The following is a 19,804-nucleotide window of genomic DNA, read 5'->3' as shown; positions in this document are numbered from 1 at the left end:
AGGTTAAAGTTTACATACAGTATTTACTGTTGCCAATCCAGTCACTGCAGGTTAAAGTTTACTTACAGTATTTACTGTTGCCAATCCAGTCACTTGTCACTGCAGGTTAAAGTTTACATACAGTATTTACTGTTGCCAATCCAGTCACTTGTCACTGCAGGTTAAAGTTTACATACAGTATTTACTGTTGCCAATCCAGTCACTTGTCACTGCAGGTTAAAGTTTACTTACAGTATTTACTGTTGCCAATCCAGTCACTGCAGGTTAAAGTTTACATACAGTATTTACTGTTGCCAATCCAGTCACTGCAGGTTAAAGTTTACATACAGTATTTACTGTTGCCAATCCAGTCACTTGTCACTGCAGGTTAAAGTTTACATACAGTATTTACTGTTGCCAATCCAGTCACTGCAGGTTAAAGTTTACATACAGTATTTACTGTTGCCAATCCAGTCACTGCAGGTTAAAGTTTACATACAGTATTTACTGTTGCCAATCCAGTCACTTGTCACTGCATGTTAAAGTTTACATACAGTATTTACTGTTGCCAATCCAGTCACTGCAGGTTAAAGTTTACATACAGTATTTACTGTTGCCAATCCAGTCACTGCAGGTTAAAGTTTACATACAGTATTTACTGTTGCCAATCCAGTCACTTGTCACTGCAGGTTAAAGTTTACATACAGTATTTACTGTTGCCAATCCAGTCACTTGTCACTGCAGGTTAAAGTTTACTTACAGTATTTACTGTTGCCAATCCAGTCACTGCAGGTTAAAGTTTACATACAGTATTTACTGTTGCCAATCCAGTCACTGCAGGTTAAAGTTTACATACAGTATTTACTGTTGCCAATCCAGTCACTGCAGGTTAAAGTTTACATACAGTATTTACTGTTGCCAATCCAGTCACTTGTCACTGCAGGTTAAAGTTTACATACAGTATTTACTGTTGCCAATCCAGTCACTTGTCACTGCAGGTTAAAGTTTACTTACAGTATTTACTGTTGCCAATCCAGTCACTGCAGGTTAAAGTTTACATACAGTATTTACTGTTGCCAATCCAGTCACTGCAGGTTAAAGTTTACATACAGTATTTACTGTTGCCAATCCAGTCACTTGTCACTGCAGGTTAAAGTTTACATACAGTATTTACTGTTGCCAATCCAGTCACTGCAGGTTAAAGTTTACATACAGTATTTACTGTTGCCAATCCAGTCACTGCAGGTTAAAGTTTACATACAGTATTTACTGTTGCCAATCCAGTCACTTGTCACTGCAGGTTAAAGTTTACTTACAGTATTTACTGTTGCCAATCCAGTCACTGCAGGTTAAAGTTTACATACAGTATTTACTGTTGCCAATCCAGTCACTGCAGGTTAAAGTTTACATACAGTATTTACTGTTGCCAATCCAGTCACTTGTCACTGCAGGTTAAAGTTTACATACAGTATTTACTGTTGCCAATCCAGTCACTTGTCACTGCAGGTTAAAGTTTACATACAGTATTTACTGTTGCCAATCCAGTCACTTGTCACTGCAGGTTAAAGTTTACATACAGTATTTACTGTTGCCAATCCAGTCACTTGTCACTGCAGGTTAAAGTTTACATACAGTATTTACTGTTGCCAATCCAGTCACTGCAGGTTAAAGTTTACATACAGTATTTACTGTTGCCAATCCAGTCACTGCAGGTTAAAGTTTACATACAGTATTTACTGTTGCCAATCCAGTCACTTGTCACTGCAGGTTAAAGTTTACATACAGTATTTACTGTTGCCAATCCAGTCACTTGTCACTGCAGGTTAAAGTTTACATACAGTATTTACTGTTGCCAATCCAGTCACTTGTCACTGCAGGTTAAAGTTTACTTTGGTTTAATGGTAACATTTAATTGAACATACAGTATTTACTGTTGCCAATCCAGTCACTTGTCACTGCGGGTTAAAGTTTACATACAGTATTTACTGTTGCCAATCCAGTCACTGCAGGTTAAAGTTTACATACAGTATTTACTGTTGCCAATCCAGTCACTTGTCACTGCAGGTTAAAGTTTACATACAGTATTTACTGTTGCCAATCCAGTCACTGCAGGTTAAAGTTTACATACAGTATTTACTGTTGCCAATCCAGTCACTTGTCACTGCAGGTTAAAGTTTACATACAGTATTTACTGTTGCCAATCCAGTCACTTGTCACTGCAGGTTAAAGTTCCAGTCACTGCAGGTTAAAGTTTACATACAGTATTTACTGTTGCCAATCCAGTCACTTGTCACTGCAGGTTAAAGTTTACATACAGTATTTACTGTTGCCAATCCAGTCACTTGTCACTGCAGGTTAAAGTTTACATACAGTATTTACTGTTGCCAATCCAGTCACTTGTCACTGCAGGTTAAAGTTTACATACAGTATTTACTGTTGCCAATCCAGTCACTTGTCACTGCAGGTTAAAGTTTACATACAGTATTTACTGTTGCCAATCCATGTCACTGCAGGTTAAAGTTTACATACAGTATTTACTGTTGCCAATCCAGTCACTGCAGGTTAAAGTTTACATACAGTATTTACTGTTGCCAATCCAGTCACTTGTCACTGCAGGTTAAAGTTTACATACAGTATTTACTGTTGCCAATCCAGTCACTTGTCACTGCAGGTTAAAGTTTACATACAGTATTTACTGTTGCCAATCCAGTCACTTGTCACTGCAGGTTAAAGTTTACATACAGTATTTACTGTTGCCAATCCAGTCACTTGTCACTGCAGGTTAAAGTTTACATACAGTATTTACTGTTGCCAATCCAGTCACTTGTCACTGCAGGTTGAAGTTTACATACAGTATTTACTGTTGCCAATCCAGTCACTTGTCACTGCAGGTTGAAGTTTACATACAGTATTTACTGTTGCCAATCCAGTCACTTGTCACTGCAGGTTAAAGTTTACATACAGTATTTACTGTTGCCAATCCAGTCACTGCAGGTTAAAGTTTACATACAGTATTTACTGTTGCCAATGTCACTGCAGGTTAAAGTTTACATACAGTATTTACTGTTGCCAATCCAGTCACTGCAGGTTAAAGTTTACATACAGTATTTACTGTTGCCAATCCAGTCACTTGTCACTGCAGGTTGAAGTTTACATACAGTATATACTGTTGCCAATCCAGTCACTTGTCACTGCAGGTTAAAGTTTACATACAGTATTTACTGTTGCCAATCCAGTCACTTGTCACTGCAGGTTAAAGTTTACATACAGTATTTACTGTTGCCAATCCAGTCACTTGTCACTGCAGGTTAAAGTTTACATACAGTATTTACTGTTGCCAATCCAGTCACTTGTCACTGCAGGTTGAAGTTTACATACAGTATTTACTGTTGCCAATCCAGTCACTTGTCACTGCAGGTTAAAGTTTACATACAGTATTTACTGTTGCCAATCCAGTCACTTGTCACTGCAGGTTGAAGTTTACATACAGTATTTACTGTTGCCAATCCAGTCACTTGTCACTGCAGGTTAAAGTTTACATACAGTATTTACTGTTGCCAATCCAGTCACTTGTCACTGCAGGTTAAAGTTTACATACAGTATTTACTGTTGCCAATCCAGTCACTTGTCACTGCAGGTTAAAGTTTACATACAGTATTTACTGTTGCCAATCCAGTCATTGCAGGTTAAAGTTTACTTTGGTTTAATGACACAACTGGAACACATTGATTTATTAATCATCGCCTATTCGATGTCAAACATTTGGTAATTTGACATATAGTCTTAGAGAGGAAACCTGCTAAAAAAAATTCCATCAGTAACAAGGCATCTATGAAATGCACTATCCCACAGACAGGATAGCACATACCATGGCATTTGATATGCCAGTCGTGGTGTGTCACTGCAGGTATTATGGCAGGCTGAAATAAATGTAAATAAAAATAGTGCAATTGCTTCCTGTCATGTGTAGATGTAGTGTTATTAAGACCATCTGTGTTACAATACTTGCTGATAAATGTAAATAAAAATAGTGCAATTGCTTCCTGTCATGTGTAGATGTAGTGTTATTAAGACCATCTGTGTTACAATACTTGCTGATAAATGTAAATAAAGATAGTGCAATTGCTTCCTGTCATGTGTAGATGTAGTTTTATTAAGACCATCTGTGTTACAATACTTGCTGATAAATGTAAATAAAGATAGTGCAATTGCTTCCTGTCATGTGTAGATGTAGTGTTATTAAGACCATCTGTGTTACAATACTTGCTGATAAATGTAAATAAAAATAGTGCAATTGCTTCCTGTCATGTGTAGATGTAGTGTTATTAAGACCATCTGTGTTACAATACTTGCTGATAAATGTAAATAAAGATAGTGCAATTGCTTCCTGTCATGTGTAGATGTAGTGTTATTAAGACCATCTGTGTTACAATACTTGCTGATAAATGTAAATAAAAATAGTGCAATTGCTTCCTGTCATGTGTAGATGTAGTGTTATTAAGACCATCTGTGTTACAATACTTGCTGATAAATGTAAATAAAAATAGTGCAATTGCTTCCTGTCATGTGTAGATGTAGTGTTATTAAGACCATCTGTGTTACATTACTTGCTGATAAATGTAAATAAAGATAGTGCAATTGCTTCCTGTCATGTGTAGATGTAGTGTTATTAAGACCATCTGTGTTACAATACTTGCTGATAAATGTGGACCAGAGGTTTAAGTATGATATTGATTTTTATCATTCAACAAAAATCAGAACTTTATTTTCAAGGCCAAAAACATCATGAAAATAAGCCAACTTTATGTCCTCATATTGTGTATGGTTTTCTCATACACTGTGTGCTTTTGTCATTCATTGTTGTGGTCTTATATGGTTTTCTCATACACTGTGTGCTTTTGTCATTCATTGTTGTGGTCTTATATGGTTTTCTCATACACTGTGCTTTTGTCATTCATTGTTGTGGTCTTATATGGTTTTCTCATACACTGTGTGCTTTTGTCATTCATTGTTGTGGTCTTATATGGTTTTCTCATACACTGTGCTTTTGTCATTCATTGTTGTGGTCTTATATGGTTTTCTCATACACTGTGTGCTTTTGTCATTCATTGTTGTGGTCTTATATGGTTTTCTCATACACTGTGCTTTTGTCATTCATTGTTGTGGTCTTATATGGTTTTCTCATACACTGTGTGCTTTTGTCATTCATTGTTGTGGTCTTATATGGTTTTCTCATACACTGTGTGCTTTTGTCATTCATTGTTGTGGTCTTATATGGTTTTCTCATACACTGTGCTTTTGTCATTCATTGTTGTGGTCTTATATGGTTTTCTCATACACTGTGTGCTTTTGTCATTCATTGTTGTGGTCTTATATGGTTTTCTCATACACTGTGTGCTTTTGTCATTCATTGTTGTGGTCTTATATGGTTTTCTCATACACTGTGCTTTTGTCATTCATTGTTGTGGTCTTATATGGTTTTCTCATACATCATGGTATTACACCACCATTTGTTGTGTTATTTATTTTACAGCTTCATATAGCTTGATTTAGGAAATGGTTCTTCATTAAAAAAAAAGTGAAAAGCCTTTTCAAATCTTGTTATTTTAGTATAACTGATACAAGCTGCACAAGCGAAACTCTGCCACTTATATAACAGCAAAATGAGGTGGTGCTGGCCTCAGACCACAATTAATTTCGCTATATGTTTCTATATAGCCTTAGTGGCTATAACATTTTTATTAATATCAGCAGGCCCGTGAAGTTTTATATGTACCTTTGCCTGCATGGGGGACCTGAAAAGGACAACCCCTGTTGTCCAGCTCTTTCTCCCAGCATATTGGTTTAAACAGACACACCCTCTAAACCAGGCCGGAGTACACCCATTTTACACAAAAAGCACTACTTTTGCATGGGCCGGAATTACCACAAACAAGTCTTCAATGTCAGCAAGTTACACATGTTTACAAACTACATGCTATCCCCTGTCACTTCAGTCAAACAGTTGCCACTTCATAGCTGTCTGCCATGAAATAATCACAGTCAAACAGCAGACTACTTGCGCGGTCAAACTTCCGGATTTTGGACAACCAAATGGGAAGATAACTGTAATCTGAGGCCTGCTCTAGCCTAAGTGGAGATAACTCCATAGTTTCATGGCCAACCTATGTTGGGCTGCCACGTATATAACAGCAAAATGAGGTGGTGCTCTAGCCTAAGTGGAGATAACTCCATAGTTTCATGGCCAGCCTATGTTGGGCTGCCACGTATATAACAGAAAAATGAGGTGGTGCTCTAGCCTAAGTGGAGATAACTCCATAGTTTCATGGCCAGCCTATGTTGGGCTGCCACGTATATAACAGCAAAATGAGGTGGTGCGCTGGTGTAAGTGGAGATAACTCCATAGATTCATGGCCAACCTATGTTGGGCTGCCACGTATATAACAGCAAAATGAGGTGGTGCGCTGGTGTAAGTGGAGATAACTCCATAGATTCATGGCCAACCTATGTTGGGCTGCCACGTATATAACAGCAAAATGAGGTGGTGCTCTAGCCTAAGTGGAGATAACTCCATAGTTTCATGGCCAACCTATGTTGGGCTGCCACGGATATAACAGCAAAATGAGGTGGTGCTCTAGCCTAAGTGGAGATAACTCCATAGTTTCATGGCCAACCTATGTTGGGCTGCCACGTATATAACAGCAAAATGAGGTGGTGCTCTAGCCTAAGTGGAGATAACTCCATAGTTTCATGGCCAGCCTATGTTGGGCTGCCACGTATATAACAGCAAAATTAGGTGGTGCTCTAGCCTAAGTGGAGATAACTCCATAGTTTCATGGCCAGCCTATGTTGGGCTGCCACGTATATAACAGCAAAATGAGGTGGTGCGCTGGTGTAAGTGGAGATAACTCCATAGATTCATGGCCAACCTATGTTGGGCTGCCACGTATATAACAGCAAAATGAGGTGGTGCGCTGGTGTAAGTGGAGATAACTCAATAGTTTCATGGCCAACCTATGTTGGGCTGCCACGTATATAACAGCAAAATGAGGTGGTGCTCTAGCCTAAGTGGAGATAACTCCATAGTTTCATGGCCAGCCTATGTTGGGCTGCCACGTATATAACAGCAAAATGAGGTGGTGCGCTGGTGTAAGTGGAGATAACTCCATAGATTCATGGCCAACCTATGTTGGGCTGCCACGTATATAACAGCAAAATGAGGTGGTGCTCTAGCCTAAGTGGAGATAACTCCATAGTTTTATGGCCAGCCTATGTTGATTTTTGGCAAAATAGTTTTCAAGGGACAGTATTTCCTAATATTGTTGTATTTTTCACAATATATTCTGACAGAAATTGATTGAAATGCAATCAAAAGTGAATGGTGGTGTGCAGACTTAACTGATTTTTAATATATTGTGTATTTTTAACATTGTATGGTTTTCTAATATATTATGTGGTTTTTATATATAATGTTTTAATATATTGTGTGGTTTTTGCATTATATGTTTTTTAATATACACAATGTACATGTATTATGTGTTTTTACATTATATGGGTTTCTATATTATGTGGGTTTTATATGGTTCTCTAATAAGTGTTTTTTTTTACATTACCATATATGTTTTTTAAATATGGTATGTGGTTTTTACATTGTATTGTTTTCTAATATATTATGTGTTTTTTAGATATACATGATTTTCTAATATAATAAGTTGATTTCACATTAAATGGTTTTCTAATGTATTTTGTGTTTTCTATATTATATGGTTTTCTAATACATTACGTGGTTTCCACTTCGGTTGCAGATGGCCGAGGAAGAGTTGCAGAATGACAGCTCTGCCTTCAGTCCCAGACCTGAGAGTTTGCTTGATCTACCCACGTAACGGCATTGTCTTACAACCACTGAGCATGGAAACAGAGCAGTATTATTGTGAAAACTGATGCCATTCATGATGACAACACTGACTTTGATCAGAGTTTACATAAACTATTCACAAGATCTCCTTGCTGTAACCAGTCAGTGTAAAACAGTGATATATTGAGAACTCTAGAGTGCACTAGATCTACACCATTCTGTAACCAGTCAGTGTAAAACTGATATATTCAGAACACTGATCAAAGGTTTACTAATCACTATATGTCTACCAATCTGTCAACTTGAAGATTCTACATATTGTCTTAATAATTAAATTAATTTTAAACTTATGACATTCGTATTTCTCTGTATTAGTGCATCTAGCCAGCTATGTTGGAAAGTATTGTGACTTATATATTGTCTTCACAGTGTTATATGTCCCCTGTTTGATGAGCCTTGATGTGTGATTATGTTAAAGGAACTTGAGACTTCAAATTGGATCGCTCGTCACATGTATAGTGAAATGTGGATAACTCTATTGTGGGCTTTGATTATGAATTGTTGACAAAATCATCTGCAGTGTTGGGTGATGTTCTCGTGTGTTGGTATCCCAGACAGCAGGTTACAGAGGTACATATAGATCTAGGAGCTGGGGACCAGGGGTTGAGTATTCTCGTGTGTTGGTATCTCAGACAGCAGGTTACAGAGGTACATATAGATCTAGGAGCTGGTGACCAGGGGTTGAGTGATGTTCTCGTGTGTTGGTATCTCAGACAGCAGGTTACAGAGGTACATTTAGATCTAGGAGCTGGGGACCAGGGGTTGAGTGATCTCGTGTGTTGGTATCTCAGACAGCAGGTTACAGAGGTACATATAGATCTAGGAGCTGGGGACCAGGGGTTGAGTGTTCTCGTGTGTTGGTATCTCAGACAGCAGGTTACAGAGGTACATATAGATCTAGGAGCTGGTGACCAGGGGTTGAGTGATCTCGTGTGTTGGTATCTCAGACAGCAGGTTACAGAGGTACATTTAGATCTAGGAGCTGGTGACCAGGGGTTGAGTGATGTTCTCGTGTGTTGGTATCTCACATAGCAGGTTACAGAGGTACATTTAGATCTAGGAGCTGGGGACCAGGGGTTGAGTGATGTTCTCGTGTGTTGGTATCTCAGACAGCAGGTTACAGAGGTACATATAGATCTAGGAGCTGGTGACCAGGGGTTGAGTGATGTTCTCGTGTGTTGGTATCTCAGACAGCAGGTTACAGAGGTACATATAGATCTAGGAGCTGGGGACCAGGGGTTGAGTGATGTTCTCGTGTGTTGGTATCTCAGACAGCAGGTTACAGAGGTACATTTAGATCTAGGAGCTGGGGACCAGGGGAGTCGTCCCCACAAATATCTAGTTAAGTTCCTTTCTTTTTTTACCTTTTCTTAATTTTTTTTTCAAGGGATTGCCCTTTACATGATTCCCGCCACCCCCCCCCCCCCCCCCCCCCCCACACAAAACAAAATTTCCTCGATTTGGCCTTGAAATACATGACTCCCATAATTTACCTCTCAGTTTGAAATTGGTCTGGTTCACCACATTCCCTGGTTTCAATCCACGACCCCCCCCCCCCCCCCCCCCACACACATGCACACACGCACACACACATCACATGCATGCACACGAATGCACTCGCACGTGCACACACATACGCACACACTTTGACTATACCAGTAAACCTGTTTGTGATGGGTATCCTTTGGCAGTGATAGAAATAAGCAGAATTTTTCACTAATTCACCGGACAAGTACAAGTAGAAATCTACTTGTCCAAATAAGTTGTTAGTTTTATTCAAGTGCAAGGACAATGTTTTTGATTGCTGAAAATGAAACAGGATTAATAATTTTTACTTGTTCACTGGACAACCATTGAGATACATTTTGCTTGTCCCAGTAGATTACTTGTCAGGACAAACGGAAAAGTGCTTATTTCGAGCACAGTTTTGGGACATTTGTAACAAATTAATAACTGTAGAAATATATCAAGGTGTATAATCAAATAAATATACCATTATTATGTTCTACTTTACATTGTGGGCTATACAAATTTAAAAAGGTTGGTTGGTATGTGATGAAAAGGGAAACACTCCAAAAAGATGCTATTTTTCTATAAAACACTTGGGGCGGGACGTAGACCAGTGGTAAAGAGCTTTCCTCAAGCCTTGGACACTGATGACAGCGGTACAGCGTCGCCTCATGCCTTGGACACTGATGACAGTGGTACAGCGTCGTCTCAAGCCTTGGACACTGATGACAGCACTACAGCATCACCTCAAGCCTTGGACACTGATGACAGTGGTACAGCGTCGCCTCATACCTTGGACACTGATGACAGTGGTACAGCGTCGCCTCAAGCCTTGGACACTGATGACAGTGGTACAGCGTCGCCTCATACCTTGGACACTGATGACAGTGGTACAGCATCGTCTCAAGCCTTGGACACTGATGACAGTGGTACAGCATCGCCTCATACCTTGGACACTGATGACAGCGCTACAGCGTCGCCTCAAGCCTTGGACACTGATGACAGTGGTACAGCGTCGTCTCAAGCCTTGGACACTGATGACAGTGGTACAGCGTCGCCTCATACCTTGGACACTGATGACAGTGGTACAGCGTCGCATCATGCCTTGGACACAAGCCTTGGACACTGATGACAGTGGTACAGCGTCGTCTCAAGCCTTGGACACTGATGACAGTGGTACAGCGTCGCCTCATGCCTTGGACACTGATGACAGTGGTACAGCGTCGCCTCATACCTTGGACACTGATGACAGTGGTACAGCGTCGCCTCATACCTTGGACACTGATGACAGCGCTACAGCGTCGCCTCAAGCCTTGGACACTGATGACAGTGGTACAGCGTCGTCTCAAGCCTTGGACAGTGGTACAGCGTCGCCTCATGCCTTGGACACTGATGACAGTGGTACAGCGTCGCCTCAAGCCTTGGACACTGATGACAGCGCTACAGCGTCGCCTCAAGCCTTGGACACTGATGACAGCGGTACAGCGTCGCCTCATACCTTGGACACTGATGACAGTGGTACAGCGTCGCCTCATGCCTTGGACACAAGCCTTGGACACTGATGACAGTGGTACAGCGTCGTCTCAAGCCTTGGACACTGATGACAGTGGTACAGCGTCGCCTCATACCTTGGACACTGATGACAGCGCTACATTGTCGCCTCAAGCCTTGGACACTGATGACAGTGGTACAGCGTCGCCTCATACCTTGGACACTGATGACAGCGCTACATTGTCGCCTCAAGCCTTGGACACTGATGACAGTGGTACAGCGTCGCCTCAAGCCTTGGACACTGATGACAGCGCTACAGCGTCGCCTCAAGCCTTGGACACTGATGACAGCGGTACAGTGTCGCCTCATACCTTGGACACTGATGACAGTGGTACAGCGTCGCCTCATGCCTTGGACACAAGCCTTGGACACTGATGACAGTGGTACAGCGTCGTCTCAAGCCTTGGACACTGATGACAGTGGTACAGCGTCGCCTCATACCTTGGACACTGATGACAGCGCTACATTGTCGCCTCAAGCCTTGGACACTGATGACAGTGGTACAGCGTCGCCTCATGCCTTGGACACTGACGACGTCTCCTCATGGATCTGAAGAGATGATGGATCTCTGGAATCGTGATAGGGATTCAGTCACATGTTACAGCAAGTTCAAGGTTGCGGCCGTTGTAAATATGTGGATAGTTCTTTTGGACCCTACGACCCTACGACCTAACAGATCCCACATATGCTTAATGGGATGGAGGGGAGGGAGCAAAATAATGTCTACGGCAACGTGTACAGGCAGCTCCATGCCGCGGGTTATGTACCCTGATTGATGTGCCCTTGACCAATTCACCAACAATGCAACCAGACATAGTCGTGACATTGTGCTGTCATGAGCGGTAAACTAATGTGCAACTTCGCCGAATATCCGCGTGGCTCCTATACACTCGTGACGCTCATTTAACAATACATGGACGGCGTCCCAGGATAAAAACAAAAACGTTGTGGTGTCGTTTTGAGGTACAGTTGATTCCCTGAGTTCAAAATGTCAAATGAATATAATATGCATGCCTTATACACGTGCAGCTATGATTTAGGCGTGGACGGTGATTTATCGTCAATAAAGAAAAGGTAAATTGAAAATAAATAATATATATATATATATATACGTTCTTTTAAAGTAAAGTACATTAGTACCAAATTGCTAAACTTTTCTGTCTTAATATAATTCTGAATATGTGAAAAGTACCGGTGTTATTAAAGATAATTTTGTTTTAATAAACAGTATGTCAGTTGTATTGTTATACAAATTGTATAAAATAACGCAATGCAGCTGTGTTCATGAGTACATTTGATACACCTAACTTAAGATGCTTTATTAAATTTGGTGCGAGACGTAGCCCAGTTGTAAAGTGCTTGCCTGGTGCGCGGTAGTTGTGAGATCGATTCCTGTCGGTGGACCCATTATGAGAACCAGCTACAAAATGTGACATTTGTGTATTATTGTTCATGCACAGCGGTACATCTTTCAGTTTGTAATGATATTGTCGGTCGCCTACTCCAACACCTAATATTCCATTCAACACAGCCATTGAAATACTCTGATGTCATTGAAGAATATTGTTTTCATTCACCCGACATACATCTGCAAACTTTGTTTTATCCAAAGAGTCTTCATCACCATCATTGTCTGGGTTCCAATGTTTCTCTTCCAGTGTAATTCCAGTATAGGTTTTGTAATAGGTTTCATGCTTACGAAACTTCCTGACAGTTCTATTTTAGTGAGCATACATACCATGGTCATCATGCAATACAGCAGCTCTTTTACGACTGTTTTCAGCAGTTTTGGTAACAATAGCAGTTGGATATATATTTTTATTTTTTATTATTTTTATTTGTTTTGACCCTTATCTTTTTGTCACAAATTCCACGTTTCTGAAAACAAAGCTCGATATGAGGTTGTGTGAGCATGACACCGAAGATGATGCGATCTACCGTCACTAAATGACGAAACATCTGCTTTTGGGTTTCACATATTCTTTGCTTTGGTGAATTTTTGGTAACATTGTCGATGATATCCATGCTTTTGAGGATCAAATGTAGGAATTGGGATTTATTTACACTGTATAGTAGCGTATGTTTTCAAGAATCCAACTGACATCGGATTTATTCACACTTTATAGTAGCGTATGTTGTTTTCAAGAATCCAACTGACATCGGATTTATTCACACTGTATAGTAGTGTATGTTGTTTTCAAGAATCCAACTGACATCGGATTTATTCACACTTTATAGTAGCGTATGTTGTTTTCAAGAATCCAACTGACATCGGATTTATTCACATTGTATAGTAGCGTATGTTGTTTTCAAGAATCCAACTGACATCGGATTTATTCACACTGTATAGTAGCGTATGTTGTTTTCAAGAATCCAACTGACATCGGATTTCCAGGAATATCTTCTTCACACTTTCTTTTGAGACTTTTCTTTCCTTACACAGTCTAAGATGAAATAAACAAAGTGAAAGCATGCCAGTTTGATTAATATTTAAAAGGATGCGATATAGTTTAAATCTAGTGTATGTATGTTTATATCTACAGTGTGTGTGTGTGTGTGTGTGTGTGTGTGTGTGTGTGTGTGTGTGTGTGTGTGTGTGTGCCTATGTGTTTGCATTAAATCTATTTAAAATTTAAAGGGTCTGGTTTCGTTTCTAGTGTTTTTATATTTAAAGAATGCATGGCAATGATGAAGATTTGTAAATGGATACCACTTGTGTGATGCCAAAGTTTACCTAAAATAAACGACAGCCGATGCATGTACATAACATTACACAAATGCTATATTTTCAGCCGGTTGTCATATGGGTATGCATAAATATTTTTACGCCAATTCACGCTAGATTGCGATGTATACCTTTAAAATAGATAGACATTTATATTAATATAACAACAACAAATCCATAATTTTAATACTAAATAACTTGAAACGTGAATTTTTAAAGAAATCTGTTTGAAATTTAAGGAGTTGGGTTTCTTTTCTAGTGTGTTTGTACTTAAAGAATGCATGACGATGATGAAGATTTGTAAATGGATACCACTTGTGTAATGCCTAGTTTTTAACTGAAATGAACGACAGCCAATGCATATGCATGGACATTAATACACAAACGCCACATGTTTCTAGTCGGTTCTCATGTGGGCATGAACATTAATACACAAACGCCACATGTTTCTAGCCGGTTCTCATGTGGGTATGCATGAATTTTTTTACTTCTAAACACGTTGCATTGTGATGTATACCTTCAAACCAGATTTGTATTTTATTGTGAATACACTGGCCTAGCTAAGAAATAATATATCGACACCAAATCCATAATTTTAATATCACATAATTTGAAACGTGACTTTTTGAAGAAATCTGTTTGAAATTTAAGGGGTAGGGTTTCTTTTTTAGTGTGTTTGTACTTAACGAATGCATTCTGAGTCAAGTGTTTATACTCATTGGAAAGCTATTGCATGTAGCTATCCGAAGATACAATATATCATATATCTATAACATAACTGGGCATGGAGAAAATGGCTATTAAACATCTGTGAACGAATGAAAAAGTAAGATGTAAATTGAGTGGTGGTACCCCACTAAAGGAGGCTAAAATGCAATTTTGTCCATTAGTTGACACAATCAACAGGCGGATCCTATATCTGGAGTGTCAGCTACACAAAAATACTACCCGTATAAATTCCCCTTCCAGGTGACACACCACCCCCATCTACGCACCACCCCCCATCTACACACCAGCTCCATCTACACACCACCCCCATCTACGTCCAGACTAGAACATCTGGCGATTAATATTCTATTTTAATCATTAAATTACTACTGGGAGCTTGTTAACGATCACGTGTATTATTGACTATGGTTGGGTATTGGTCTGGGGAAGGACCAGCTGGGGTGGTAAAACCAGTCACCCTGTCATGACCTGAGAAACAATGGCAGCAGTCCGTTGCAGGGTGTATACTACCAAATCAAATCCCATAGACGACAATAGTAACATGGCTAAAACTCCTACCAGCAGCGTATCAGTCGACATATACACTCAGATGAAACTAATGTTACAGCCAACACAGTCACATTTATCACCAAGCACAGGACTTGTGGTGTTAACGTCTATCAAAAGTTGGGGGCGAGACGTAGCCCATTGGTAAAGCACTTGTTTGATGCGCTGTCGGTTTGGGATCGATCCCCGCCAGTGGACCCATTGGGCTATTTCTTGCTCCAGCCAGTGCACCACGACTGGTACATCAAAGGCCGTGGTATGTGCTATCCTGTCTATGGGATAGTACATATAAAAGATCCCTTGCCGCTAATCGAAAAGAGTAGCCCATGAAGTGGTGACAATGGGTTTCCTCCCTCAATATTTTTGTGGTCCTTAACCATATGTCCAACGCCATATAACCGTAAATAAAAGTTGTTGAGTGCATCGTTAAATAAAACATTTCCTTCCATCCTAGTTGGGTGCACCAGTCTGGTTGTGGAACATGACCTCTGTGGTGGTAGATGCGTAATGGTCTGAGGAGGACCAGTCGGGTTGGTGAACATGACCTCTGTGGTGGTGGATGCGTAATGGTCTGGGGCAACCAGTCGGGTTGATGAACATGAACTCAATGGTGGTGGATGCGTAATGGTCTGGAGAAAGACCAGTCGGGTTGATGAACATGACCTCTGTGGTGGTGGATGCGTAATGGTCTGGGGAGGACCAGTCGTGTTGATGAACATGACCTCTATGGTGGTGGATGCGAAATGGTCTGGGGGAGGACCAGTCGGGTTGATGAACATGACCTCTATGGTGGTGGATGCGTAATGGTCCGGGGGAGGACCAGTTGGGTTGGGGGAGGACCAGTCGTGTTGATGAACATGAACTTTATGGTGGTGGATGCGTAATGGTCTGGGGGGGACCAGTCGGGTTGATGAACATGACCTCTATGGCGATGAATGCGTAATGGTCTGGGGAGAACCTGTCGGGTTGGTGAAACCACTCTCCATGGCGTGCTCAATGAACAGTGTCAGGTTAATTACAGGATTAAATACTGGATCACTACGTTCACCCATACATATATGCTAGTTAGGTTCTAGATTCATCTTCATGGACGTCAATGAGCATCATCTACTTCGTGCTGGGTCGTTAACGACTACCATCGGAGGGAAACCATAATGCAAATGGAGTGATCAGATGAGTCTCCAGACTTCAATCTAATTGAATACGTGCGGCACGTGCTACAGGCAATCTGATTACAATTAGCTCTACTGGTCTAATGGTGGAGCTAATTGTAATTAGATTGATGTTACAGGTAGCCATTCTACCCTGCATGGTCCAGTCAGAGACTCTGCCAAATTTGTACCTAGACCCATGTGCGCAACAGAAGATCCACATTGTTTTATGATGCCAAAGAGCATGGTAAATAGACCCATGTGCGCAACAGAAGATCCGCCTTGTTTCATGATGCCAAAGAGCAGGGTAAATAGACCCATGTGCGCAACAGAAGATCCACCTTGTTTCATGATGCCAAAGAGCAGGGTAAATAGACCCATGTGCGCAACAGAAGATCCACCTTGTTTCATGATGCCAAAGAGCAGGGTAAATAGACCCATGTGCGCAACAGAAGATCCACCTTGTTTCATGATGCCAAAGAGCAGGGTAAATAGACCCATGTGCGCAACAGAAGATCCACCTTGTTTCATGATGCCAAAGAGCAGGGTAAATAGACCCATGTGCGCAACAGAAGATCCACCTTGTTTCATGATGCCAAAGAGCAGGGTAAATAGACCCATGTGCGCAACAGAAGATCCACCTTGTTTCATGATGCCAAAGAGCAGGGTAAATAGACCCATGTGCGCAACAGAAGATCCACCTTGTTTCATGATGATGATGCCAAAGAGCAGGGTAAATATGTGGCAGACATGTACTTTCTGTAATTATAACATGGTAAACTTAGTTTTGTATTTCATGTCCCATAACTTCTTTTCTTCAGTATATTTCTTTCTGTACTTGGCTTGTGTGGTCAATTTCAAATTGCATGTTTTACCTGTGTGGGCAGTGAATACCTGTGACATCTCTTTGTTTCTTGTAAGGACTATTTTCATGTGCTGTCTGTGAAGACAGTGTTTTTAGTTTTGATTGGGCTGCTGACCATGACATGATCAGCTGATGTTAGAAGGTAGCCATTCTGCATTTATTGAGTTATACTGGATGGTGGTTTCTTTTGGGCTCCTGATAGTTTGGGGTCCTGCATCTTAATTTATGTAAGAATTTATGTAAAGGTTAGTCTAACTTAATATATTAAACACATGTTATATTAATATTTTCTAAATATAATGCAATAAATATAATTAAAGTTATAAACAGTAACATTAGTAATGCTATTAGCAATGTTTGAAGATAAATGTATAAGTTGGGTATTCTGCTTAATATTTAAAGTAACTTATTGATTATTAAAGTTATTCCCTTTATATTATACATGTTTCTTTTCCTTGAGTATTTGGAATTAATAATTGTAAAAGGGTTTATCTTAAAATATGTATTTTATTTACTCCGTTTAAAAGAAGTTATTTTAACTTCAGGTTTACAGTAGTCTATAAGTGACGGTGGATATGGTTGAACGGAACATCTTAAACCTCACGGGTTTGGTAATATTATCTCATTTTATAGTATCAGCTAGTAGTAAAAGTATTTTTACTATAATTACATTTACCTATTTTGTCATTTTTATTGACCAGAATGTTATATATCATTGTATTATCATGTTTATATGTCAATTATGGTAAGATTAATTCGTAACAGTTTAAATATGCATATACAGTTTAGATAGTCGTATGTCATTAATGTTTTAGATAGTCGTATGTCAGTAATGTTTTAGATAGTCGTATGTCATTAATGTCTTAAATGAATAATTGTATGTATTTTACATAATTTTTTACCTTAATGTATTTTTTTAATACATATAATAATAGTATGATTTTGAAATGAATTGTTGTAAATACGTGTATTTTCAGAATGATAATGGTTATACTGTATATTTATTATATATTGTTATTTATTATTGTAGAGATGGGTTTTGTCTCCGTGATCTGCAATAAACTGTGCAAAGCTTCATAACCAGTTGTTGTCATTTCGTGTACCGAGCACCCTGTTACAAATAGACCCATGTGCGAAACAGAAGACCCACCTTGTTTCATGATGCCAAAGAGCAGAGTAAATGAAATGTATTCATCAATACGTGGACCTATGATGGGTTTAGTTTACGAACAAAATAAACAAATTAAAACCTATTATTACATGTAAAACAATAGGCAAGCGTTGTTTAAATACCACAATTATTAATACGCGTGTATTTAGATTTTCCTATTAATAAATTTCGTTTTGCACGTTGTGGACCTAAGTGTAATTCAAGTATTGACGCACTTATTTTATATATTTATATTCAACTCGTCTTATTATTTTTTCTCCATTGAAAATGTCGAATAATATGTACAATGCGCGACACGTTACTCATTCCCAGCGTGAACGAGCCGTTTTAGCGCCGTGAACGTCAAATGTGTGCACAGAATACGTGATCGCCGTTTAGTATCGGACGAATGTTTAGTGCCTGGCTCAGGACCTGAGAATGGTAAATATCTCGCTTTGTGCCCACATTTCTTTGAATGTTAAGTGGACGTGACTCCACCCAGGGAGCTAAGTCACGAGACAGCTGCTGACGATCGCCAGGTTCAACCTGTTTAACAAACAATCTTTGATTTCATCCTTACGGCTGCTCACATCACTCCACTATTTAAGATGATATACGCAAGATTATCTAACGGATTAAACTTCACTGGCTAAGAACATGGATTTTAAGCTTCCTTTCTTGATATTGGTAAGAATGTTTTTGCCTATAATTGTATTTGTCTCGTACCCTGTCACAATGGATTAATTTTTCCAATCATTAAGAACTAATTTAGTTTATATATCATTAAGAACTAATTTAGTTTGCACGCACGCACGCACGCACGCACACACACAGTATATATATATATATATATATATATATATATATATATATATATATATATATATATAATATATATATAATATATATATATAATATATATATATATATATATATATATATATATATATATATATATATATATACTGAACAAAATAAGAAACTTCCGCTAACTTTGCTTGAACATAACTTGATGAAAACAAACCGGGGGAATAATTGTTATATATGCGTTTAAAGAGTGTTCCATGATGCATCGTTTGGTGCAAAAATCATGGCCATGAGTTAACAGAAACTGGGAGAAATTTTGACCAAGTGTGGTAGGGGTTTAAAATAAAACCCACCCACTTAATAACGGGTATGACCACCTCTTGAATTGACCACTGCAGTGCATCGCTGGCGCATAGAATTGACTAAAGTGTTGATTTCTGCCTGTGGAATATTGTTCCATTCCTGAATGAGCGCTTGACGAAGTTCGTTGACGTTAGCGGGTGGGTTGGGACGACGCCTCAATCGTCTGTCCAGACTATCCCAGACATGCTCGATGGGGTCGAGATCAGGACTTTTATCGGGCCAGTCATCAATGAAATCAATGTTATTTGTCCTAAGAAAATTTACAGTGTCTCTAGCTGTATGAGAGGTGGCATTATCATGCTGAAAAATCGAGATGTTGGCGTTGTTATGGAACAGAGGAATGACGTGATGAGCGAGAATGTCATCGCGGTAACGTTGAACATTTAAATTACCATCAATGACGACTAGTGGTGAACGATAACCATGGGCAATGGCTGCCCAGACCATGACAGAACCCCCACCCCCGAAACGATCTCGTTCAAGAACACAACAGTCAGCATAGCGTTCATTTCTC

General features: G+C 39.5%; 1 protein-coding gene across 1 annotated transcript in view; it reads left to right on the top strand.

Moving 5' to 3' along the window:
• Nucleotides 1–8,184, top strand: part of LOC121371918 (cytoplasmic tRNA 2-thiolation protein 1-like) — a 113,557-nt gene extending 105,373 nt beyond the window's left edge. The window contains exon 15 of the mRNA XM_041498164.1: nt 7,785–8,184. Within this exon, the coding sequence (XP_041354098.1) occupies nt 7,785–7,862 (78 nt within the window). The 3' untranslated portion in view covers nt 7,863–8,184. The remainder of the gene's footprint in view (nt 1–7,784) is intronic.
• Nucleotides 8,185–19,804: the final 11,620 nt, after the last annotated feature.

The sequence above is a fragment of the Gigantopelta aegis genome, chromosome 4, assembly GCF_016097555.1.
Source record: "Gigantopelta aegis isolate Gae_Host chromosome 4, Gae_host_genome, whole genome shotgun sequence".
Taxonomy (NCBI): Eukaryota; Metazoa; Mollusca; class Gastropoda; order Neomphalida; family Peltospiridae; genus Gigantopelta; species Gigantopelta aegis.
This window is presented reverse-complemented; position numbering and strand designations above follow the sequence as displayed.